At 37.3% G+C, this 20,427-nt stretch overlaps 1 protein-coding gene across 1 annotated transcript in view; it reads right to left on the bottom strand.

Moving 5' to 3' along the window:
- ulk4 (unc-51 like kinase 4) overlaps positions 1–20,427 on the bottom strand; it is a 264,458-nt gene that overhangs the window by 74,080 nt on the left and 169,951 nt on the right. The window contains exons 31-32 of the mRNA XM_079837455.1: positions 11,441–11,546; positions 967–1,133 (exon numbers count right to left, since the gene is read on the bottom strand). Coding sequence (XP_079693581.1) covers positions 967–1,133; positions 11,441–11,546 — 273 coding nt within the window. The remainder of the gene's footprint in view (positions 1–966; positions 1,134–11,440; positions 11,547–20,427) is intronic.

Below are 20,427 nucleotides of genomic sequence, written 5' to 3'. Positions count from 1 at the left end.
TGGGTTTCCATGCCAGAGCAGCTGTATCCAAGCCTTACATCAGCAAGTGCAATGAAAAGCGTCGGATGCAGTGGTTGTAAAGCACAGTCACTGGACTCCAGAGCAGTGGAGACATGTTCTCTGGAGTGACCAATTACGCTTCTCTGTCTGGCAATCTGATGGGCGAGTCTGGTTTTGGCAGTTGCCAGGAGAAAGGTACTTGCCTGACTGCATTGTGCCAAGTGTAACGTTTGGAGGAGGGGGAATTATGGTGTGGGGTTGTTTTTTTCAGGGGTTGGGCTTGGCCCCTTAGTTCCAGTGAAAGGAACTCTTAATGCTTCAGCACACCAAGACATTTTGCACAATTTCATGCTCCCAACTTTGTGGGAACAGTTTGGGGATGGCCCCTTCCTGTTCCAACATGACGCGCACCAGTGCACAAAGCAAGGTCCATAAAGACCGGGATGAGCGAGTTTGGTGTGGAGGAACTGTCCTGACCTCAACTCGACAGAACACCTTTGGGATGAATTAGAGCGGAGACTGCGAGCCAGGCCTTCTCGTCCAACATCAGTGCCTGACCTCACAAATGCACTTCTAGAAGAATGGTCAAAAATTCTTAATCCATCTGCCTCTAGAGTTCATTTCAGCTGGAAACTGCATTGATTTGTATGTATTGGTATGTGTTTTAAGTTTTGCAAAAATTTTGCAAGAGGCACGCTTTTCAAATGAGCCTGTATTGGTAAAGAAAGCAGTCTCCTCTCTCAGCCGGTCCTGAGCTTCTACTAAATACTGTCAAACTGAAAACAGAACACAATGTGTGCATCCCAACTTGCGTGCTTGGCCACTATTCTATGCCATTTTTTGGTATGAATAATGCGAGTAGCGTTCACAACATACATTTCAGCAAGTGTACTTCAAGTACTTAGTTTACTTTAATTAGTTATAATGCCAATAAATCTAAACTGAAATAGAGAGAGAGAATGTTACCTGCAGGGCCAGTCGGACTACAGATGAAAGGTTTTTGAGCAGGCAGTGGATGATGTCCAGCAGACACAGGAGCAGAGAAGAGCAGCTCTTCATCCCTGAGTGCATTTCTCTCTCCAAATATACGCCAGAGACTTCCACAAAGACATTACTCACAACCTCAATTACACCTGAGAAGAGATAAACAAACACAGTAGAGTCACTGTTCTATACATGCATCTGCTCGGACTGTCCATCTGATGGACACAAACACATCTAACATAAGATATCAGCAATTTAATTCAACAACTGCCTGTCACGCAATACATTACACTCAATATACTAACTGTTTGAAGCATAGAGTTAATCAAGATTCTCAGTGGTATGGTACACATTCAAAAACATTAAAAATTACCTATATAAACTGATGTAATTTTTGTGAAGGGGTTAAAAACAAATATTTTTGTAAAAAATACATACAGTTGCAGTGTATTTACATAGTTTGGGTCAGTAAGATTTTTTGACAAAAATTAATACTTTTTTTCCAGCAAGAATGCATTTAATTGACATAGAAGTGACATAAAAAAACTTAAGAAGAAGAAATGTTTCTTGAGCACCAAATCAGTATATTCATCAGTATGATTTCTGAAGAATTATGTGGCACTTAAGACTGATTTGGCTGCTTTATCATCACATGAATACATTTAATTTGGAAAATGTTCATTTTTATAATTATTATACACACACACATACATGTACATGTACATGTACATGTATATGTATATGTATATGTATATGTATATATATATATATATTACAGTAAATATATATATATATATATATATATATATATATATATTACAGTATATATATATATATATATATATATATATATATTACAGTATATATATATATATATATATATATATATATATATATATATATATATATATATACATATATACACACACACACACACACCGATCAGGCATAACATTATGACCACCTTCCTAATATTGTTTGGTCCCCCTTTTGCTGTCAGAACAGGTGCCCAGGTGCACAGGATCACAAAACTCGCTCCTCCACCGTGAATAAATCGCCATCTGAATGCACAAGTTTTATCACTGAGGTGGCATGCAAATTTATTTTTACGGACTTTCACATGAGAAACAATTACCATCCAAATATGGCTTAAGTCCACAAGGTTTGTGAAATTAAATGTTTATTAGATATTCAAAGATTTATTTAAATTATATAAATGCGTATTTGCTGAATGCAGATGGTAAATGAGAAAGCATTAATTGTGTTTGCCTTTCTGTTACTAATAATATAAAAGCAAATACTTTTTCGTATACAGTATACTTTCTTTGTTTAACAGTTCGATCGAAAATATTAGAAAAAACCTGTTAAACAGAGACCATAACTAATGAAGACGGAGAATGGAAGTGCTGTGTGCTCACGCGCTGCTGTTCTCAGTTTTTTTCATTTAAAAAATGCCAAATATTGGCCGATATATCGGTCGCCCACTAACCATGAGGGATTGACACCATGCCGTCAACATGGTCCAACTCAACATATTTTGCATGTGCTCTGCAATAGGTCTGGTGGTAGCAAACTTCAGTATTCAAGGGTGATAAAATTACATCCATGATATTTCTAAATTTTAAATGATATTGCGAAATCTAAAATTCATAACAAAATATGTTGTAAATATTCAATATTACTCAGTCATATCATATGTTAGAAATATTTTCAATCCACAATTTACCTATGATTTACTGTAGAAACACTAACTTTAACCATGTTATTTAACCATATAATCATGGCATTTCTCCATCCATCCATGTATTCATATTTTTTTTCCTTTTATGGAAAGAGTCTTGTCTCAAGACATATTTCAGTGATATCTGTTGGGTAAGAGGGATATTTTATGCAAGGTATTTTTCATACTAAAGTAAGTGGGATTCAACCCAACAACACCACAGAAACACAGCAGATGATCAATACATTCAACTACACACATAAGGACCTATGACTCTACACATAGAGAGGAAAGCACAACACTCCACACTAAATATAGAGGATACTATCACTGCATTGGTGCACCCTGGGGACTATAAACTCAACACAAAAAGACACTAAAGTGCCCACTTGGAAGACAGACTATTTCCAGTTCCAGTGTATCGGGGATGGCATGAGAAAGCAAGTGTGTGCAGACCCAGCAGTAATAATCAGGAGGAGTTGAGTAAGACCTGAGGCTATCGCGCTGTTTATCGGAGATTAGTACTGCAGTTATGTGAGGTGAAGGACCCACGCATGTGATTTGCCACTTGACAAATTATGCAAGATGAATACAGCGGCAATGCCATCAACAATACAAATCCACTGCTGAACGAAGAAAACACAGCCACGGCTGTCACCTTCAATACAGGGGAAATACAGATGAAACCGGAACTGCAGCCTGGAACGTTCACAATTTAGGTGAATTATCATAAATGCACACGGTGCAAAAATTACTTCTGAAATTTGTATGTAAATATATTGAACTGAAACGCATACGTAGGTCTTAACAGAGCTGTGAGCAGTATTTCAGCGCTGTCTCAAACACAAAGAGCTTCTTGCCAGACTCTGAATATTTATGCTTACAGCTGTACAGTTAAATTTATGTAACTTACTTTCTTTTGGTTCCGAATTTATTGCTATTACTTCCAGTAAAATAAGTCATGCAAATACGACTTTAGGATATGGATGTTTTTCTGCCTCCATGAGCAGAGCAAAAACAAACAAGTCAGCAGTTCACGTTTTATGAGGAAATACCTCTTTGGTATTGATAAGGACATGCAGTCTCATGAATAATTATGAGTCATCATCATACTATAGCCTATCCTGTGACGTTGACACAATGTGTATTAAACCTTGGAAGACGAAAATAGCTTGTATCCATCAAGTATACATGTGACGCTGCCTTACATTTTGGCTAATAGTTATCTTAGAAGATAGCATAGTTATGCTTTCTACCTTTTGGAATGGTCTTTGTGTTGGGAGTATATTTCTTATTACTTGAGACTGCATGTCCTTATCAATTAAGAAGACACATCACTTAATTATTCACAACCAGATGCTTCCTTATGACATACATTTCAAACTGTGAGATCAAGTACAGTATACTCTTGAACATAATGGGCCCTATTTTAATGATCTGAGCGCATGGTCTGAAGAGCATGGCGCAGGTGCACTTAGGACGTGTCCGAATCCACTTTTGCCGGGCGCATGGTCCAAAAGAGTTGTACCTAGTCTTTTAATGAGTCATTGGGCGTAACGTGCATTAAACCAATCAGAATCTCATCTCCCATTCCCTTTAAAAGCCAGTTGCGCTTGCACCATGGCGGATTCGCTATTTACATGGCAGAATTTGCAAGCGGAAAGACTGAGTGCTTCTCCTAGGGATGCACCGAAATGAAAATTCTTGGCCGAAGCCAAATAATAATAAAACACTTGGCCGAAGACGAATACTGAACGTCTATTTTTTCCATTTATTTTGCCAATTTTTTCACCATTGCATAAATGAAATAGTAAAAATTTGCTTTTTACTATTTTGTCTTGCTTTTTTTAAAGAAAAATGTATTACAAAACGACAATTAAAAACTATTTATTTAACATTGACATTTTTTTATTTTATTTTTAAAAGCAGATATTATACAAACAAAGCACAATATAACTTAAAATAAAAATGTAAAAAGTAAAATAACACTATTTTTATTTGGCCATCTTATTCCATCTTATCTTATCTTTGGCCTATTATGCCTACAGGTATCATAATCAAATCACTGAGGGTGCTTCTGAAATCACTGAGGGTGCTCTATTAAAGTGCAGATGTAGGCTAAGCAACGGCTCCACCACAGCAGTCAGTGTACAGTGAGACATTTAAGATTATTTAAAATTTCAAAAATATTTTGCAATGAATATTTTTCTATTAATCTATTGGTCTGCCTTTACATTGCTTTAATGCGTTACTATTTCACTGTCACATCCGAAACTTTGCAGCGTGCAATTGGCCATTAATCCTTTTTGCAACATGAAAAACAATAGTTTTAATCAATGGATTATATACTGTAGACTTGAAAGTGAGCCAAGACCGCTCCATTTACGATCACTAAACGCTGTCGCTATGTCAGTTCATTGCAATCTTACGAAGTACAAAGTTCAATGAAGCTTCTAACAATACACAATAAATATCTTACTTGCGTCGATTCGTGTCTACACTTTGTTTGTTTGTTCATGAGAGGTTTTGCGAGCCTGTAAACCCATTCCATGAAGCTCTCTACACACTGTTCTTGAGCTAATCTGAAGGCCACATGAAGTTTGGAGGTCTGTAGCTATTGACTCTGCAGAAAGTTGGCGACTTCTGCGCACTGTGCATCTCAGCATGCGCTGACCCCACTCTGTGATTTTACATGGCCTACCACTTCATGGCTGAGTTGCTGTTGTTCCTTGTTATAATGCCACTAACAGTTGACTGTGGGATATTTAGTAGTGAGGAAATGTCATTAATGGACTTTTTGCACAGGTGGCAACCGATCACTGTCCTACGCTTGAATTCACTGAGCGACCCATTCTTTCACAAATCTTTGTAGAAGCGTCTGCATGCCCAGGTGCTTGATTTTATACACCTGTGGCCATGGAAGTGATTGGAACACCTGAATTCAATGATTTGGAGGGGTGTCAATACTTTTGGCAATATAGTGTCTGAAAGGGATTGTCCACCCAAAAATTTAAATTATGTCTTTATTTACTCACTCTCATGTCGTTCCAAACCTATATGACTTTCTTTCTTCTGCAGAACACAAACAAAGATATTTTAAAGAATGTTGCCAACGAAATTTCGGTTCCAATTTCTCCCTTCAAATGAACAACAAATACAATAGAAGTCAATGGGAACGAAACAATTTGGTTACCAACGTTCTTCAAAATATCTTATTTTGTGCAGAACATAGAAATGTATTATCCCTTTAAATAGCTTCAGTGTTGCCTGCTACTCTTTATTAGAAGCTTATAGTGTAAATAGCTACTTTTTCATAAGGTTAGCTTGACTAGTTTAGCCACTTTAGAGGCTGTGTTTTCCACAGCCTTTCTGTCTGGTTTCCTCATCTTGCTTATTCCTTCTCCGTCTGTTATCTTTCACCTCGACAAATCTCACCAATTATAAAACTCATCTCGCCTTTCTCACTCTTTCCTCGTCTCAATCAACCCTCAACCCCGCCACAGCTCTCTTTATTTTCCTCACAATTTCTCGTTCTTCCTTCATCTCGCTCTCACTCCCCTTCTTCACTTCTTGTATCTGCGTCCCGTGCCCATGCTCTCTTGCTCGCACCTAAAAGAACCAATTACAGTGTTTCCCCCCTTCTAGAGCGGAGCAGGGCCGAGGTGGCTGGCATTAGCAAGATAGCGCTAATTGTAAGGGTTATATTTAGTGCTGGGTCAGAGCTTTCCGAGAGGAGGAGTGCTGATAACGATGGTGGCTGCATGAGATGGCTTGTAGATGACCCTGTGCTGTAAAAAAAAAAACAGGTGTGGAGGGCAGGGTTTGTTGCGTCTGATCGCAGCCTGCAGCAGCCTGCTCCGCTTAGACAGAAGAAGAGGTCCATGAGGGGTTGTTGTGATATGGGGAAGCATGCTGTGCACAGATCTGCCAGAAAAAAAAGCCATTACAGGCTTGTACTTATCTGGAAGGCTTGGGATGTGTGTGCGTATGTGAGTGCTTACGGTCAGCCTCACTGGAGCATACAGACAGGAACTAACCTGTAAAAACATTTTTTTTTTGCGCAAATATACAAGTACTTTGGAATATCCAAATGTAAAATATCCAGAATATGCTCCTTCCCCATAACAAAACTCATCAAGGGCTGGTGTCTTCATTCCTTTAAAACATTTGTATTAATTTACATTTTTAGAGAGAGAACGTTATGCAAATAGTTCCAGTTATTAATGGCTTACTAGCATGAAACCGATCTGAATGGAAAACTTGTACATGACAGGTTACAACACAGTTAAAAAATATATAATTTAAAATATATACATGTCAAATTTTTGTGTTTTCCATATTAGTATATACTGCTTCTTGTGGCTGCAGATAGAGAGTGAGCTCGGGAGACATGAGTGGTAAGGGGAACGCCTTCAATTAATAAGACCTAACAGGTGTTATCATTTTGCATCAAGTCGAGAGACGGGATAAAAAGCCTGTGATGCCTAGCTGCGGAAAGAGAGAACCTGCCACGAGAGCGAGCTGTGCTGGACTGAGTTGAAACTGCTGATGAGCAAGTGTTTAGAGTTGATGTTAAAAAAGAGCCCTCAAGCTAAATTTTATTTTGTGAATTAAGTTGTTTATAAAGATACTGGAGTTTGCACTCTCCGCCTCCTCCTTTCCCTGAACCCTTCAAACTGACAGTCGTCACACTTCTTTAGATATTATTCTTGAAAATGTATTATTTACACACTTAAATAGACTAATTATATTATTGCATTATGTAAGGCACTGCAACAGAATTTTAATTTATTTCTGTTGAAAGTTATGCGAGGAAGGGAAAAAAAACTTGATCTGTAACCAGACAAAAAAAAAATGCATGGCTTAATTACTTCTGTTACAATTTTGAAGTCTGCTCATTAGATTCTACAGATAACTTACAACCTATTAGTTAAGTCGGTCATACTTTAGATTAGGGTCCAATTCTCATTATTAACTATTAACTACGACTTTTGCATCAATAAACTCCCAATTACTGCTTATTAATAGTTAGTAATGTATTTGTTACATTTAGGTATTGTGTAGGATTAGGAATGTAGAATATGGTCATGCAGAATAAGGCATTAATATGTGCTTTACAAGTAGGCCTACTAATAAACAGCCAATATCCTGGTAATATGCATACTAGGGGTGTCGCAATATACTGGTATTGGCGATAACCACAATATTTAAAATGAATAGGACTCTTAGATAGCATGACACGTAAATTCTCCAGTGTCCCAAGTCCGACTGGACTGTATTTTTCTCCCTCCCTATTACACATTGTTGCAGCCATAAAAATATTTCAGCTTTGTTTGTAATGTCAAAGTAGTTATATTTCGTATCGTTTCTTTATCAAGTTAATTTAGAAAAAATGTTTGGAGCAATTTTTGTTTGTTAAATTAAAGTTTTTGTTTTTTAAAGTAACAACCAAGCGGCCGACAGTGAGTTAACCGCATGTTTGATCAATTTATCCTCTCAAATCAACTCTCGTCTTGTCTTGCCTATAATAAAATCCATAGATATAAAACACTTCAAGCATCACAATGTTAGTTTAAAAATTTACTATCACCACCACAGTAAAAACGCATTTTTGACAAGCTGAGGCAGACTCTTGCGAACGAAACGGGCTATACAATCTAAACTAATAAACAAAATAAAAAACAAAAAAACATGCAGGTTGTCTTACCTTACACCTCTCCGCAAATTGAATATAAATCCGATTTTCAATTCCCGCGCTATAGGCCATGCAAATTCAGTTCACGTCAATGAAAGCCAAAGATTTGAGCTGCATTTATTTATCAACTCATTTCAAGATCAAAGACCGCAATATGAGAACGAGCAACCTAAGCACTGGTAAGAGCATTTAGTCTCAATAGTTTTAATGAGGATGATTGTGTTTTTGAGCATCTGAGACTTAGGCTACTTTCAGTTTCACTGGCGGCCGTTTGCGTGGTTTTCTTGCATTTTCTTGTGGTTCCCTACGCGCAGCGCCTGGTGGGAGCGGCGGCTCTGGTTTGAGTGATCAGATTTAAATCCACCTCAAAAGAATTTTGGAAGACTTATCTCCTGATCTCTTCACAATATGATAGATATCTGATCAGAGAAAACGAGTGAAGTGAACAGGTGTATAAAGGTCATAACTCTTACAGCTGCGCAGAAGGAACGCTTGCTACTGCTGGTGCGGACTCTTAAGACCAGTTAGAGCCAGTCTGACGGTCGCTGTAGCATGGGCTCGTGTTGTTTCCACCAGTGCAGCACATCTCATAGTTTCTTTTAATTAATTAATCTCTATTTACATAATGTCTATTCTTAAAGAAGATTGATCAGTAACAGAGCATTACCCTGTGTTTATCAGTATCCAATTATGTTTGTTGGGTAAAAAAAGAAAAACTAAAACAAAGTAAAAATTAATTTGATAAATTTTTTCCCCCAAGGTTTCTATAAATATCACGATATCTCAATATCATGAATTCTTTTGGCCACAATAACCGTGGTGTGAAAAATGTAATATCGTGACAGCCCTAATGCATACTAATAAGCAACTAGTTAATAGTGAGAATTGGACCCTACACTAAAGTGCTACCGTTTAGTCTTGACTTAAGAACAAATTGTGCAACCAAATTATATACAAACTAAATAGTTACAAATTAAATAGTAGTTACTTAGCTCATAGTGAGAGAAAATTTGGTGCGATTAACATTTTAATAGAATGAATGTTGCTAATGTGTCTTTTCAGAAAGGCATGAACATTCATATGTCGCCAATGCGACAGATTATTATTATTTTTTTTTACCATCATGATGTTTGCTAACAGGATACCGCTGTTCAGGCATTTCAAACTTCTTTTTACTCCTAAGCAAAAATGTTTAATGTTGTTTGTATGTCTATGTGGTGTTTTTAATATGCTTTAAGACAAAACATGTGCAAATTCAAAAATCAACACCATTGCTGAGTATTTTCTCCTTAAAAGTCCAGTGCACCAAAGTTCAAAAAAGCTAATTGAAATCACTGGTGTTTCCGACATCACAAACGGGCTTTAGCATATCATCATTACTATGCTGCCATACCGGTATATTTTTCTGTTGATATGAAAAACCGTGTACATTTATAAAGCGGGTGAGTTATGTATATGATGTATATTATATATATTATATGCCTTTCTCCACTGGTGTTGATGTTCAAAGAGTTTCTAAGGATGCTCGATTTTAGATGGCAGACTGAGGTGGTGAACGGAAGCATAATTTGTGTGACATTAGCAACACATTAATAGCTGTTTGATAACGTAGTCAAGCAAATGGCTAATCATATTAATTACCGTTAGGTGTCCAACGTTGTAAAGAGCGTTACCATTGTGCAGCGTTTACTAATGTAACTTGAGTAAAAGTTGAGTGGAGACGGGGATAATTTGCATAATTATGGATCCACGTATACTAAATGAAGCAGGGGTGTAAAGTTACATTCAAGCTATTTTAAGGCATGAAGGGTTTTTTTTCACAGAAAAAAAAAAATCTTTTAAATATGTCATTTTGGTGATCAAAGATATGTTTTAAAGGAAAAATTATTGACTACAGGGAGTCTTTAAAACCATACAAATGGCCACCAAGATCTGCACTTGTGGCAAAAAGTGTCTAAGTAACAGCTATGAGATGTTAAATGTTTATCCAATCCAAATTTTCAAAATATTCGCAATACATGGTTTTTGGACCAAATCATGAAGTTATAGTCCTAATTCTGACCATAAAGTATGATTGGTTGAAAAGAACTTTGCTAAAGGAACAACAAGGATATGAACCAGGAACTCATGGTCAGCCGTCCCAGCTGGCGCTCACTTTCTGAGGCGAGTGCTAAGAATGCGTTACTTAACCTAGCCAACGTGAATCTCACCTTCTCTAGAACCACATGAGCACGTAAGTGTGAACCGACACACTTTTTTTCCCAAGGTGCCCCCTCTTCACACCATGTTGAATGTGGAGAGTGTGTGTGAATCTGACTCATCTCCTTTTGTAAAAAACCCAAACACACACACACACCAACACACACTTCAGCGTCCATCTCGCCCTAGTGTGTGGCGAAGACAGGCATGCTGGTCCAAAACTGTCAACATAAGTAAGGCTATAGGAATCCATTACTCAATAATTCAGCACAGGGAGCTGAAAGCGTCAGGGTGAGAAAAAAGAAAAAAACAGAAAAAAAAACAGCCCTGCATGGTTATGAAAAGAGAGAAAACAGACAGCGACTTGTGCAGATGAGAGAATGAATGAGAGGCTGCCCAGTAGCTGGGTAGATAGCCCCAGATGAAAACACAAGGAGAGAGGCGACTTTTTTAGATGCCCAAGCCTGGACGGTGGGTGATATGAGGGCTAGAGGGGTGGGACACTAAGTAGATGTGGGCTACAGGGCCACCACATAAGAGTCCACGCTGATAAAAGCAGCTGTGTCTGGTGGAAGCCCTTAAAACAGGCAGCTGAATGCCCTCCCCCTCCATCAGAGTCACACACGAGAGTCAGACAGCGAGATGAGAGCAATAAGGGTCTGGTAATGGAATGAAAACACTCCAAAACAAAACAAGGGCAGCTCTCTGAATGCAGGCCCTTTTCATGTGCGTGGCAGTGTCTGGGTGAAAAGACTGTGTGGGTTTGTGTTTTCTGGTTCAGAGACAGGCTAGAAACCGCAGGGCCGATATATCAAAGCGAGTGACGTTCAGATGCACTGCACCTTGCTGGTAGAACGGTCGGAGGTCCGTGCCCTTCTGTCCAATCAAATTGCTGAGGAGAGCCATGGCGTTCTGCATCGTGCCGCCAACTGTGTTATTCTGGTGCTCCTGAAAGAAATAAGAATATTCTCATATTAAAATATCAAAATATCTGAATAAATATCTGAAATTACATGATTTTTGTTATAAATTGTTAAAACCAGTTTGGATGATCCAGTTTTGAATGATTCAAAGCAGTGTGAAAATTAGTGGATTTAACTGTGACCATGTATAACTTGAGTTCTACACAGTTTGAATTGTTTATTATTGGACCTTGCTAAGAAAGGTACATTTCTTAGCAAGGTCCTCATACTCAAGAAAGGTACGTTTTTATGTTTTAAGTCCTAAAATTATTTAAATTTAGTCATATTAAACGGAGAGTTCGCACAAAAATGAAAAAAATGTGTAAAAACATTTTTTTAAAAATCCACAGCCTTAGCAAACGGTCCTAAAGGTGATGATACATGGGTCAACGTTTTTTGAGCAATGTTGCTGGGCAATGTTACAAAGCAATGTTGCTTGGCCACTTTCTCATTGGGAATGGGCAACAAATTTCTATCTGGATACTTTAGATCGATCATGGGCCCTGTGTCTTACCTGGTTGCCCGTTGACGGCAACATTGCCCAGTAACATTGCTCAAAAAGTTGCCCTGTGTATCCACACCATAAGCACGTTCACAACTTTCTTTCACATAATGGCATATGTGCCAGAGCTCAAACGTTTGAGCTCAAATCTGTGAAAAGTCAATCTTTCTGATTGAGATCACGCATTTACAGTATAAATTGCTGCATCCAGGATAAGTAAAATTAAAATGAAGAACAATTTAGATCAACAATACAACACACGTGTCTTCCTCCTCTGTTGTAATAAAAAAAACAGTGTCAGTTCACGTGTGAGTTTGCTACTGCACATATGTCACTATGTGCCAGGACGCTCGTGCTCCAGACTTTCATTAATGCGCTCAGGACTGTTTGATGAGGCTGTGTATTACAGGTAATAATTTTGTAAGTAATGTTCAGTTACTTGCACAGACCTATTATTTCGCTTCACAAGACCTCAATGTATCGTCAGGAGCCATGGGTATTCATTTTGTTTTGCCTGTAAATGTTTTTTTGACCATCAAAGTGAAGGTAGCCATTGACTTGCATTGTACAAAATCACCAAGGTTTCTTAAAAAATTATTTATATTTCTGTCATTGTAAATTAGTTTTTTTGAAAATTTAATAATAAAAAATAAATTAAAATTCTTTATATTTCTACTGAAGAAAAAAAGTCACATACATCTTGGATGGTCTGAGGGTGAGTAAATTAACAGCAAATTTTCATTCTGGGGTGAACTATCCCTTTAAGATAATCTTAAATAAAATGAGTGAAAATAAAGTACAACATACATTTTTTTTTTTTAAAGTTTATTTGTTTTAATACAACAGAAATACCAGAGGTACATATTAGCTTAGATATATGCATGGTTAAAGGTTAGTTCACCCAAAAATGAAAATTCTGTCATTAATTACTCATCCTCATGTCGTTCCAAACCTGTAATAATTTAATTCATCACAACACAAGATATTTTTAATGAAATCAGAGCTTTCTGTCCTTCCATCAACAGCTACACAACAGACACTTTGACGCTTCAAAAAGATCATTAAGAGATTATAAAAATAATCCATATGAATTGAGCGGTTTAGTCCAAAGATTCGATCGCTTTACGATGAACAGATTAAATTTAGGCTTGTATTCACACATATAAACATTGATCAGCGAAAATGAACAGAAGCTCAACCGAACCTGCTTGACGCATAAGAACAAACCTTTTGCATAAGCTCAAACATGCTGCGTAACACACGAGAATGAACCTCACTGGTTCTTGCAGAAGCTCAAAAGTGCTGCGTAACACGAGAATGAACCTCATTGGTTCTTGCAGAAGCTCAAAAGTGCTGCGTAACACGAGAATGAACCTCATTGGTTCTTGCAGAAGCTCAAAAGTGCTGCGTAACACGAGAATGAACCTTATTGGTTCTTGCAGAAGAGCAAACATGGAGCGTAACACGAGAATGAACCTCATTGGTTGTTTTTCCTCATGTATGCATCTCGTAGGTTTTCCCATTTGGCTTTAACAGTATATTAAGATAAATAAAGTTTGGTACTATGCCAGAAACACAAACTACCTATAATGCTTAAGAGATCTTATGAGAATTCTTTTGACCAAATATATCAGCTGGGTAACATGGGTATTAGAGCTAAATTTAACGTTGAGATACATCAAAACATATGAGATTATTACTGTTTTTGCTCAAACTCCATTTCAAACCATCATCGAGTGCTTGTAATAACTTCAGAAAGTGTTCTAAAGTGGATTTTTTTTTTAAATAATGGGGAGGCAGGCATTCATTTTAGTGTTTTATAATAAACTGAATGCTACACATACTTAGCATTTCTCATGTAAGCCTTTCCCATTCTTTATCGTTATAAAAATGACCCTGAGCCACATGAAAAACACATACAAAACATATATCATAATCATACATTTATTTGGCTTTGTGTTTCATCTGTAGAAAAGTTTCTCTCAGTTGTTTAAGTGCGGAACTGTGCAGCACTCAGAACTAGGAAATTAACAATGTCGTCATTCGGAAGGTCAGTTATGATCACAAATGATTGACAGCTCTGGAGCGAATGAGCACTCTTACTCATAACACACGCATGGAAGAAAACAGCGCTCTGTATGCTTTTGCAAGCTCTTCAGATTGCATAATTCAGAGGAAAATTAATAGAAATTATATTCTGTATAAAGAAAATGTGAGGAGAAATCTGTTCTCAGACACCAATGATTAAAAGAACTCAACATCCTGTCTCTTCCGGAATACTTTTCTTCTGTGTTTTCAAAACAGCGCCACCACTCTTATAATTTAGTGCAACAGCAGCCGATCGGGTAAGCTAAAATCTAAGTGGACGGCTCGTTTCATCGTGGGGCGAAGGAGGAAAAATCCAAAACTGCGTTCAGAAAAAAAAAAAAATTCCGCTTTGTAGCGCCGCAATTGATCGCGCCCGATGTGAAAAGCTCCATAGGGATCTTATGTTTTGATTCAAGAGTGTCACCGCGGCATACATTCATGCCGCTTAATCGAGCTCAGCGTGAAAGGCCCTTTATATTGCTGTTGCCACTATTTTGAAAACAAAAAAGCTACTCAAGACTGCGCAGTACAATCATTTAAGCACAGTCAGTAATTTTGGCATTTCATTCCATGTCATGCCAAATAACTCCCCCTAACTCTGATAAAATCACTGTAACACAAGCCTTTTTGTTGCTTATTGAAAAGCACTTCCAGTGAGGCAAACACTGTCTGCTATGAAAACCGGCAATACGAAAAAGTCCAGATCACCAATTCCACTTTTGTGTAGCCGCCTACTATTTTCAGGAGTGGAGAGTGAATCTAACCAGAGAGGGCAGAGGTGCTGCCAGACAGAGAGAGCCAAGGCTCTGCCCTTCTCATCTCTCCCCCAGGGTGGACACCGGAGGCTGGGTGAGGCCAACAGGGGGAGCTGGGTAAGGCCGGAGGTGTTGGGACGGTGTTGTCTAGGTCTTTCGACTCTAGGGTCAAAGACACTGTCTAATCCTGCAGCGAGCTCAGGTCCAGGGGCCGATTAAAAACATGATAAACAGACAAAGAAGAGCAGAAAGAAGGCAGAAAAAGGAGGGGAAAAATCGATGGGGGTTTTAATTAGAGGTCTGAGTGAGGCTTGGGAGGGAAAGAGAGAGAGAAAGAGAGATAAAGAGAGAGAAAGAGGGGTCTGGCCAGCTCTACTGGCTGACAGACAGATAGAGAAGGGTATGTCTGTCTCAGGGGAATCTCTGAGCCCCTCTACAGGCTGTGCAAGAATTTTCAAGGCCTGGAATCATTACTTTTTCCACTTTATTTCCGCACGGAGCCTCGGGAGAGGTGGAGTGAAGGGGTCGTGCATTCATCAAGAACCTTCAGTCCATACATAAATATAGTACACACAGACAAACTGCAGGAGAGACAATGAGGAAGCGTTTAATATTGGGAGTGTGCTGAAAATAGCTTGTTTAACAAAACCAGTTCATCTTCATGTCCCAGACTACGTCTACATTAATCCGGATACATTTGAAAACATTTTTTTCTCCAAGTTTTGGCCCAAGTTTTTTCGACCCAAAGTGGATACATTTAAAAGTGTCATTTTCTTTGACACTTTTCATTTCATTGTCGTGTGAACTGTGATAATAAAGGTATTCGAAAACGAAACGATGTTTAGTCATGTGACTAATATTGTACCTGTAGGTATCCATGGTTATACCAGCATGTGCCAGCTACGTATGTGCTATTCACTTGCACAGTGTTGGTCAAGTTAAATATTACTTACAAACTTCATATTACATTCCTGAAAAGATGACAGAAAATGTACTCGCATCTGCTGTCCTGCATCAAAGCATGAGGTCAGTTGTGCGACCATACATGGAATGACGATTAAGGTTGACCTGGATGGACCAGCAAGTGGTGGGATATTTTACTAATTTAAAAATAATAATAGCGTTGCAGGCTCTGTATCCCCTCAGTGAGTTTTTATTATATTTTCATTATTAGCAAATTAGAAAACAACAGCAATTAACCAACAACAACGATCCAATCAATTCCCGATGGACAAACTTCTCGCTCAACTTTTTCTTTTTCCTGTTCAAGAAGCCATTTCAGTCATATTTACGTTACAATAGACATACTGTAGAAAATGATCAGTTCACTTAAAAAAAGTGAAAAAAGTGACCCATTGCCTTAAACTTAAGAAATAAACTTCATGAGTAATTGAAGAATTAAGTTATGTGAACTTAATTTTCTACTCATATTCCACATAACTTAATTTTTTTCAATTACGCATGGTCTATTTACTTAATATAAGGCAACAGGTTTCTTCACTTTTTTAGGTTGTCAACTGATCACTTCTTTTATAGTGCACTTAAAATTCTGTAATATTATCAGTTTGACTGCATTGACACTTGGATAACAACAAAACTTGGACTAAATTGAGCTGGATAATAAATTGAATCAACACTGCTTAATAATAATATTATAGCCTTCTGTAGAGCTTCTTATAGCTGAATTAACCGTTCGCAAAGACCCGCCCCCTTTAGTTACTGTTGCTATGTCTGACAAGCCATGGCTCACATAGAGAAAATACATCACAGAGCAAAGAGGACACTGACAACATGCCGTCAGACAGGACAGAGCGAGTTACTTTTGATATGAAACAAAGTCTCAACTTTGAAATTTTAATTTTTTAAAGAAACGTAAATACTGTTTTGTGGCTCTTTAATGTGTCGTGATCATTGTAGCGCCTCAGTTAAAGCTGCTCGTGAACCGATTATCTCTTCCTTCTAGTTCATTGATAAGCATAACATAAACATGAATGAATACTAAAAGAAATGTTGTTTTAACCGCGGAAAGACGTCAGTACACACCGTTTTTCCAAGTTCAAGTCCACCGACGTTAATATCCTAACTCTCCTGACTGCTTTGTTGGACAAAACGGCAGTTTCTGTGATATGATTGGTCAGATCTCCTGTCAATCAAACTTGCGGCGAAGGGTGAATTAAGCTTGTTCCATAATATGATGAACTTGTATAATGTCATAATATATTATTGAACTAAACTGGATCAACACTGAATGACTTCAGCTGAATAATGACACTATTATCTTCTGTAAAGCTTCTTTATTGTAAAACTGAGTCTGCATAACCTTGGCTACTTGACAAATTCATAATGCAAACTCTGAATCAACCAATGCTAAATGTTCTACATATTGTAATAATTATGTTCACAACTTGAAATAATTACTTCAATAGGCTCATTGTTTCTGCCTAAAATCAATGCATGATGTTAGCTAACTGCATGATTTGTATATGTGCATTTCTGAAATACATTACTTGGACACAGTCAGCCAGACCACTGTAAATTGTAATGTAGACACATGCATTTTCTGTAGCTGCTTTGAAACGATATGTATTGTGAAAGTGCTATGCAAATAAATATGAATTGAATTATAAAGTCAGATTGAGCTGTAACCTTTTTAAGATCTATCTGTGTCTCTAATGCATTATATGTCCCACATATTTTGAGCAGTACTAGGATGGAGTAGGTACAATTGCAAAATAAGTATTAATTTATTGGGGTATCTATACTTTTACTCAAGTTTGATTTGAGTACTTCATATAGTTATCCATGCTTTACCATGGCAGATGCCCTCGTTTCTTACTAGAAACTAGAAAAAAAAAAACAGTTTGACCGGCTAATCCCATTTTATAGATTAAATAGAAATATATAGAATGTATAATTTGATGAATGACTAACGGTTTTCGTGGAACACTCTTATACTTCCATCTTTTGCTACCTTAAAAACAGCCTTCTTTTATTTGTGCTCCTTAGAGTGAGCTAAAAGCTTTTCTTGCTCAGAAAGTGTGGCTGTAAGTACATCTCAGTTCTCAAGAACATTCATGTTTTGTTTTTGTCCCTGTCCGATCTATACTGACAGGTCACATCCAACAGAAAGCAATGACGGTACAAACATTGAGGGAAGCAGTGTTGGAGTCGTTCATTAAAGTTTCCCCTCTCAATGATACTATACAAAGACACTACATTGATACAAAATGAAATGGTTTTTTAAATGGTTCATGGCTACCTTGATATTTAAGTGGATTGAGTAAAGAAATAAAGAAAGTTCAATACATTTTAAATAATCTTTTGGTTTTACAGTTAAGCTACACATACTACTGGTCAATTTTTTTTTTTTAATGTTTGAAAAGATGTCTCTTATGCTCACCAAGGCTGCATTCATTTTATCAAAAATACAGTAAATACAGAAAAGATTACCATTTAAAATAACTATTTTCAGTATATTTCAGTATATTTAAATTTTTTTATTTATTTATGTGATGTCAAAGCTGAATTTCAGCAGCCATTACTTCAGTTTTCGGTGTCACATCCTTTAGGAATACCTTTAGGATAATATGTTTATTTTGTGCTCAATTATTATCAATTAATATTGGTGCTCAATTATCAACAATGGTTCTTATTATCAATATTGAATACAGTTTTTGCAGTTTAATATTTTTCAGGATTCTTTGATGAATAAAGTTTAAATGACGTCTTACATTTTTTTTTTTTTGATGAATTGAATGTGTCCTCGCTGAATATTTTTTTAAAATTAATTAATTATTATTATTATTTTTTTTAATCTTACGTACCCCAATCTTCTGAATGGTAGTATATCATGGTCTTAAAAATTGATAATAATAAGAAATATTTATTGAGCACCAAATCATATTAGAATGATTTCTGAAGGATCATGTGACACTGAAGAATGGAGTAATGAGTGCTGGAAAATATATTTTTAAATATACTAAAATAGAAAAGTCCTTTTAAAATGGTAATATTTCACAATATATATATATATATTTTTTTTTATTTATTTATTTTTTTTTTTACTGTATTTTTCAGCAAATAAATGCAGACTTGGTGAGCATAAGAGACTTTTTCAACAACATTCAAACTTTTGACCAGCTCTCTGGACATGTGAGTTGTACAATTGCAGACCGATTCCAAGCATAATCTTCGTAGAGCTGAATGGGCTGGATATACGTTAAACAACTCAGCCTTTGTCATCAGTATTAGTCTTTTTTCCTGTTGAAGGTTTCGACCAATAAGGCGCTTTGGGATTTGGGATACACAGAGAAGTCTCGCCTCAGCACATTAACACAATTCAAATGTTCGGTAAGCGGTAATCCCTTCGCTTGTTACAGCAAACAGGCCCAAACCTCTGTGAGGAGGGCAGATTGTGAACTGGAAGGGCAGCAGTATTGAGGGATTGGGATTAAAGGGGATGTGAGGCTGTAGCTAACGTCTCTTATGGCTCACTAGCTTGCTGAGATGGCCAAAGAAGTCACACAAACCTCTCTCTCTCCTTGTTCATTAGCGATCTCTTGTTTATTAGAGTCCTCGGCTTCCTTTCATGTCCTCTCAGGGCTCATGAGGATAAATGGACCGTATCTGAATTATAGACTCAGAGACTGGGCTGCACTTAGCCTAGGCTGCACTCTGATTGGAGCTCAGTTTGGCCTCCAAAGAAAGTTTAATATCGAGACAGTAGACTCTTAATTGATAAAACAGAACGCTTTGCTTCAGATTGCTCAAAACGGCGTTCCAGCTATGACCTGAAACACCTGTTCACTGGGCAGCAATAATGGCAGATCTTTTTTTTGTGCCGTTACTTTAGGAACTGTCTTCAAGCCAAGGGATGTCACTTCATAGACTTCAAGGGCTAGCATTGCCTTTTTGCATTTATTATTGATAGGACGGTTGAAGCAATGACAGGAAGTAAACGGAGAGGAGATCAGGAAAGGGCCAGTCATGGATCATGGCTATATGTCTGTATATACACTGCCCGGCCAAAAAAAAAGTCGATGTTTGGATTTAAATAGGCAAATGCTTGGAGTCAATGATTGGATCATTATTGCAGTGATTATTATGGTTTCCAGCATGCCAAATGTTTGCCAACAGTTCTTCTAAATCTAATTGATTGTGTGGCTTTTCGTTTCTTAAACAACCACGTAGGACGACACATCATGGCCATATTCCAGGATGACAATGTCAAGATTCATCAGGATCAAACTGAAAGAATCGTTGGGAGGGAGCTAAATTAAATTCATTGAAAGTCTTTGGGATGTGCTGGAGTAGACTTTACAGTGTCAATTACAATTTTTACAACCGACTTTTGTGCGATTAAATGCATACTTATCGTGAAATTAAGCATACATCACTTGTTTAACACGTTTATTTTGTCATCATTTGCTACATCCAGCAAAGTAAACTATCAGATTGAAGAACGATTCTCGCAAAACTGTATTTTCTGCAAGCTTTTTTCAAGGTAAATGTAGGTGTATTTC

This window comes from Gobio gobio, assembly GCF_949357685.1.
Source record: "Gobio gobio genome assembly, chromosome: 15".
Taxonomy (NCBI): domain Eukaryota; kingdom Metazoa; phylum Chordata; class Actinopteri; order Cypriniformes; family Gobionidae; genus Gobio; species Gobio gobio.
Note: the sequence above shows the minus strand (reverse complement) of the source record. Positions and strands in the feature narration are given on the sequence as shown.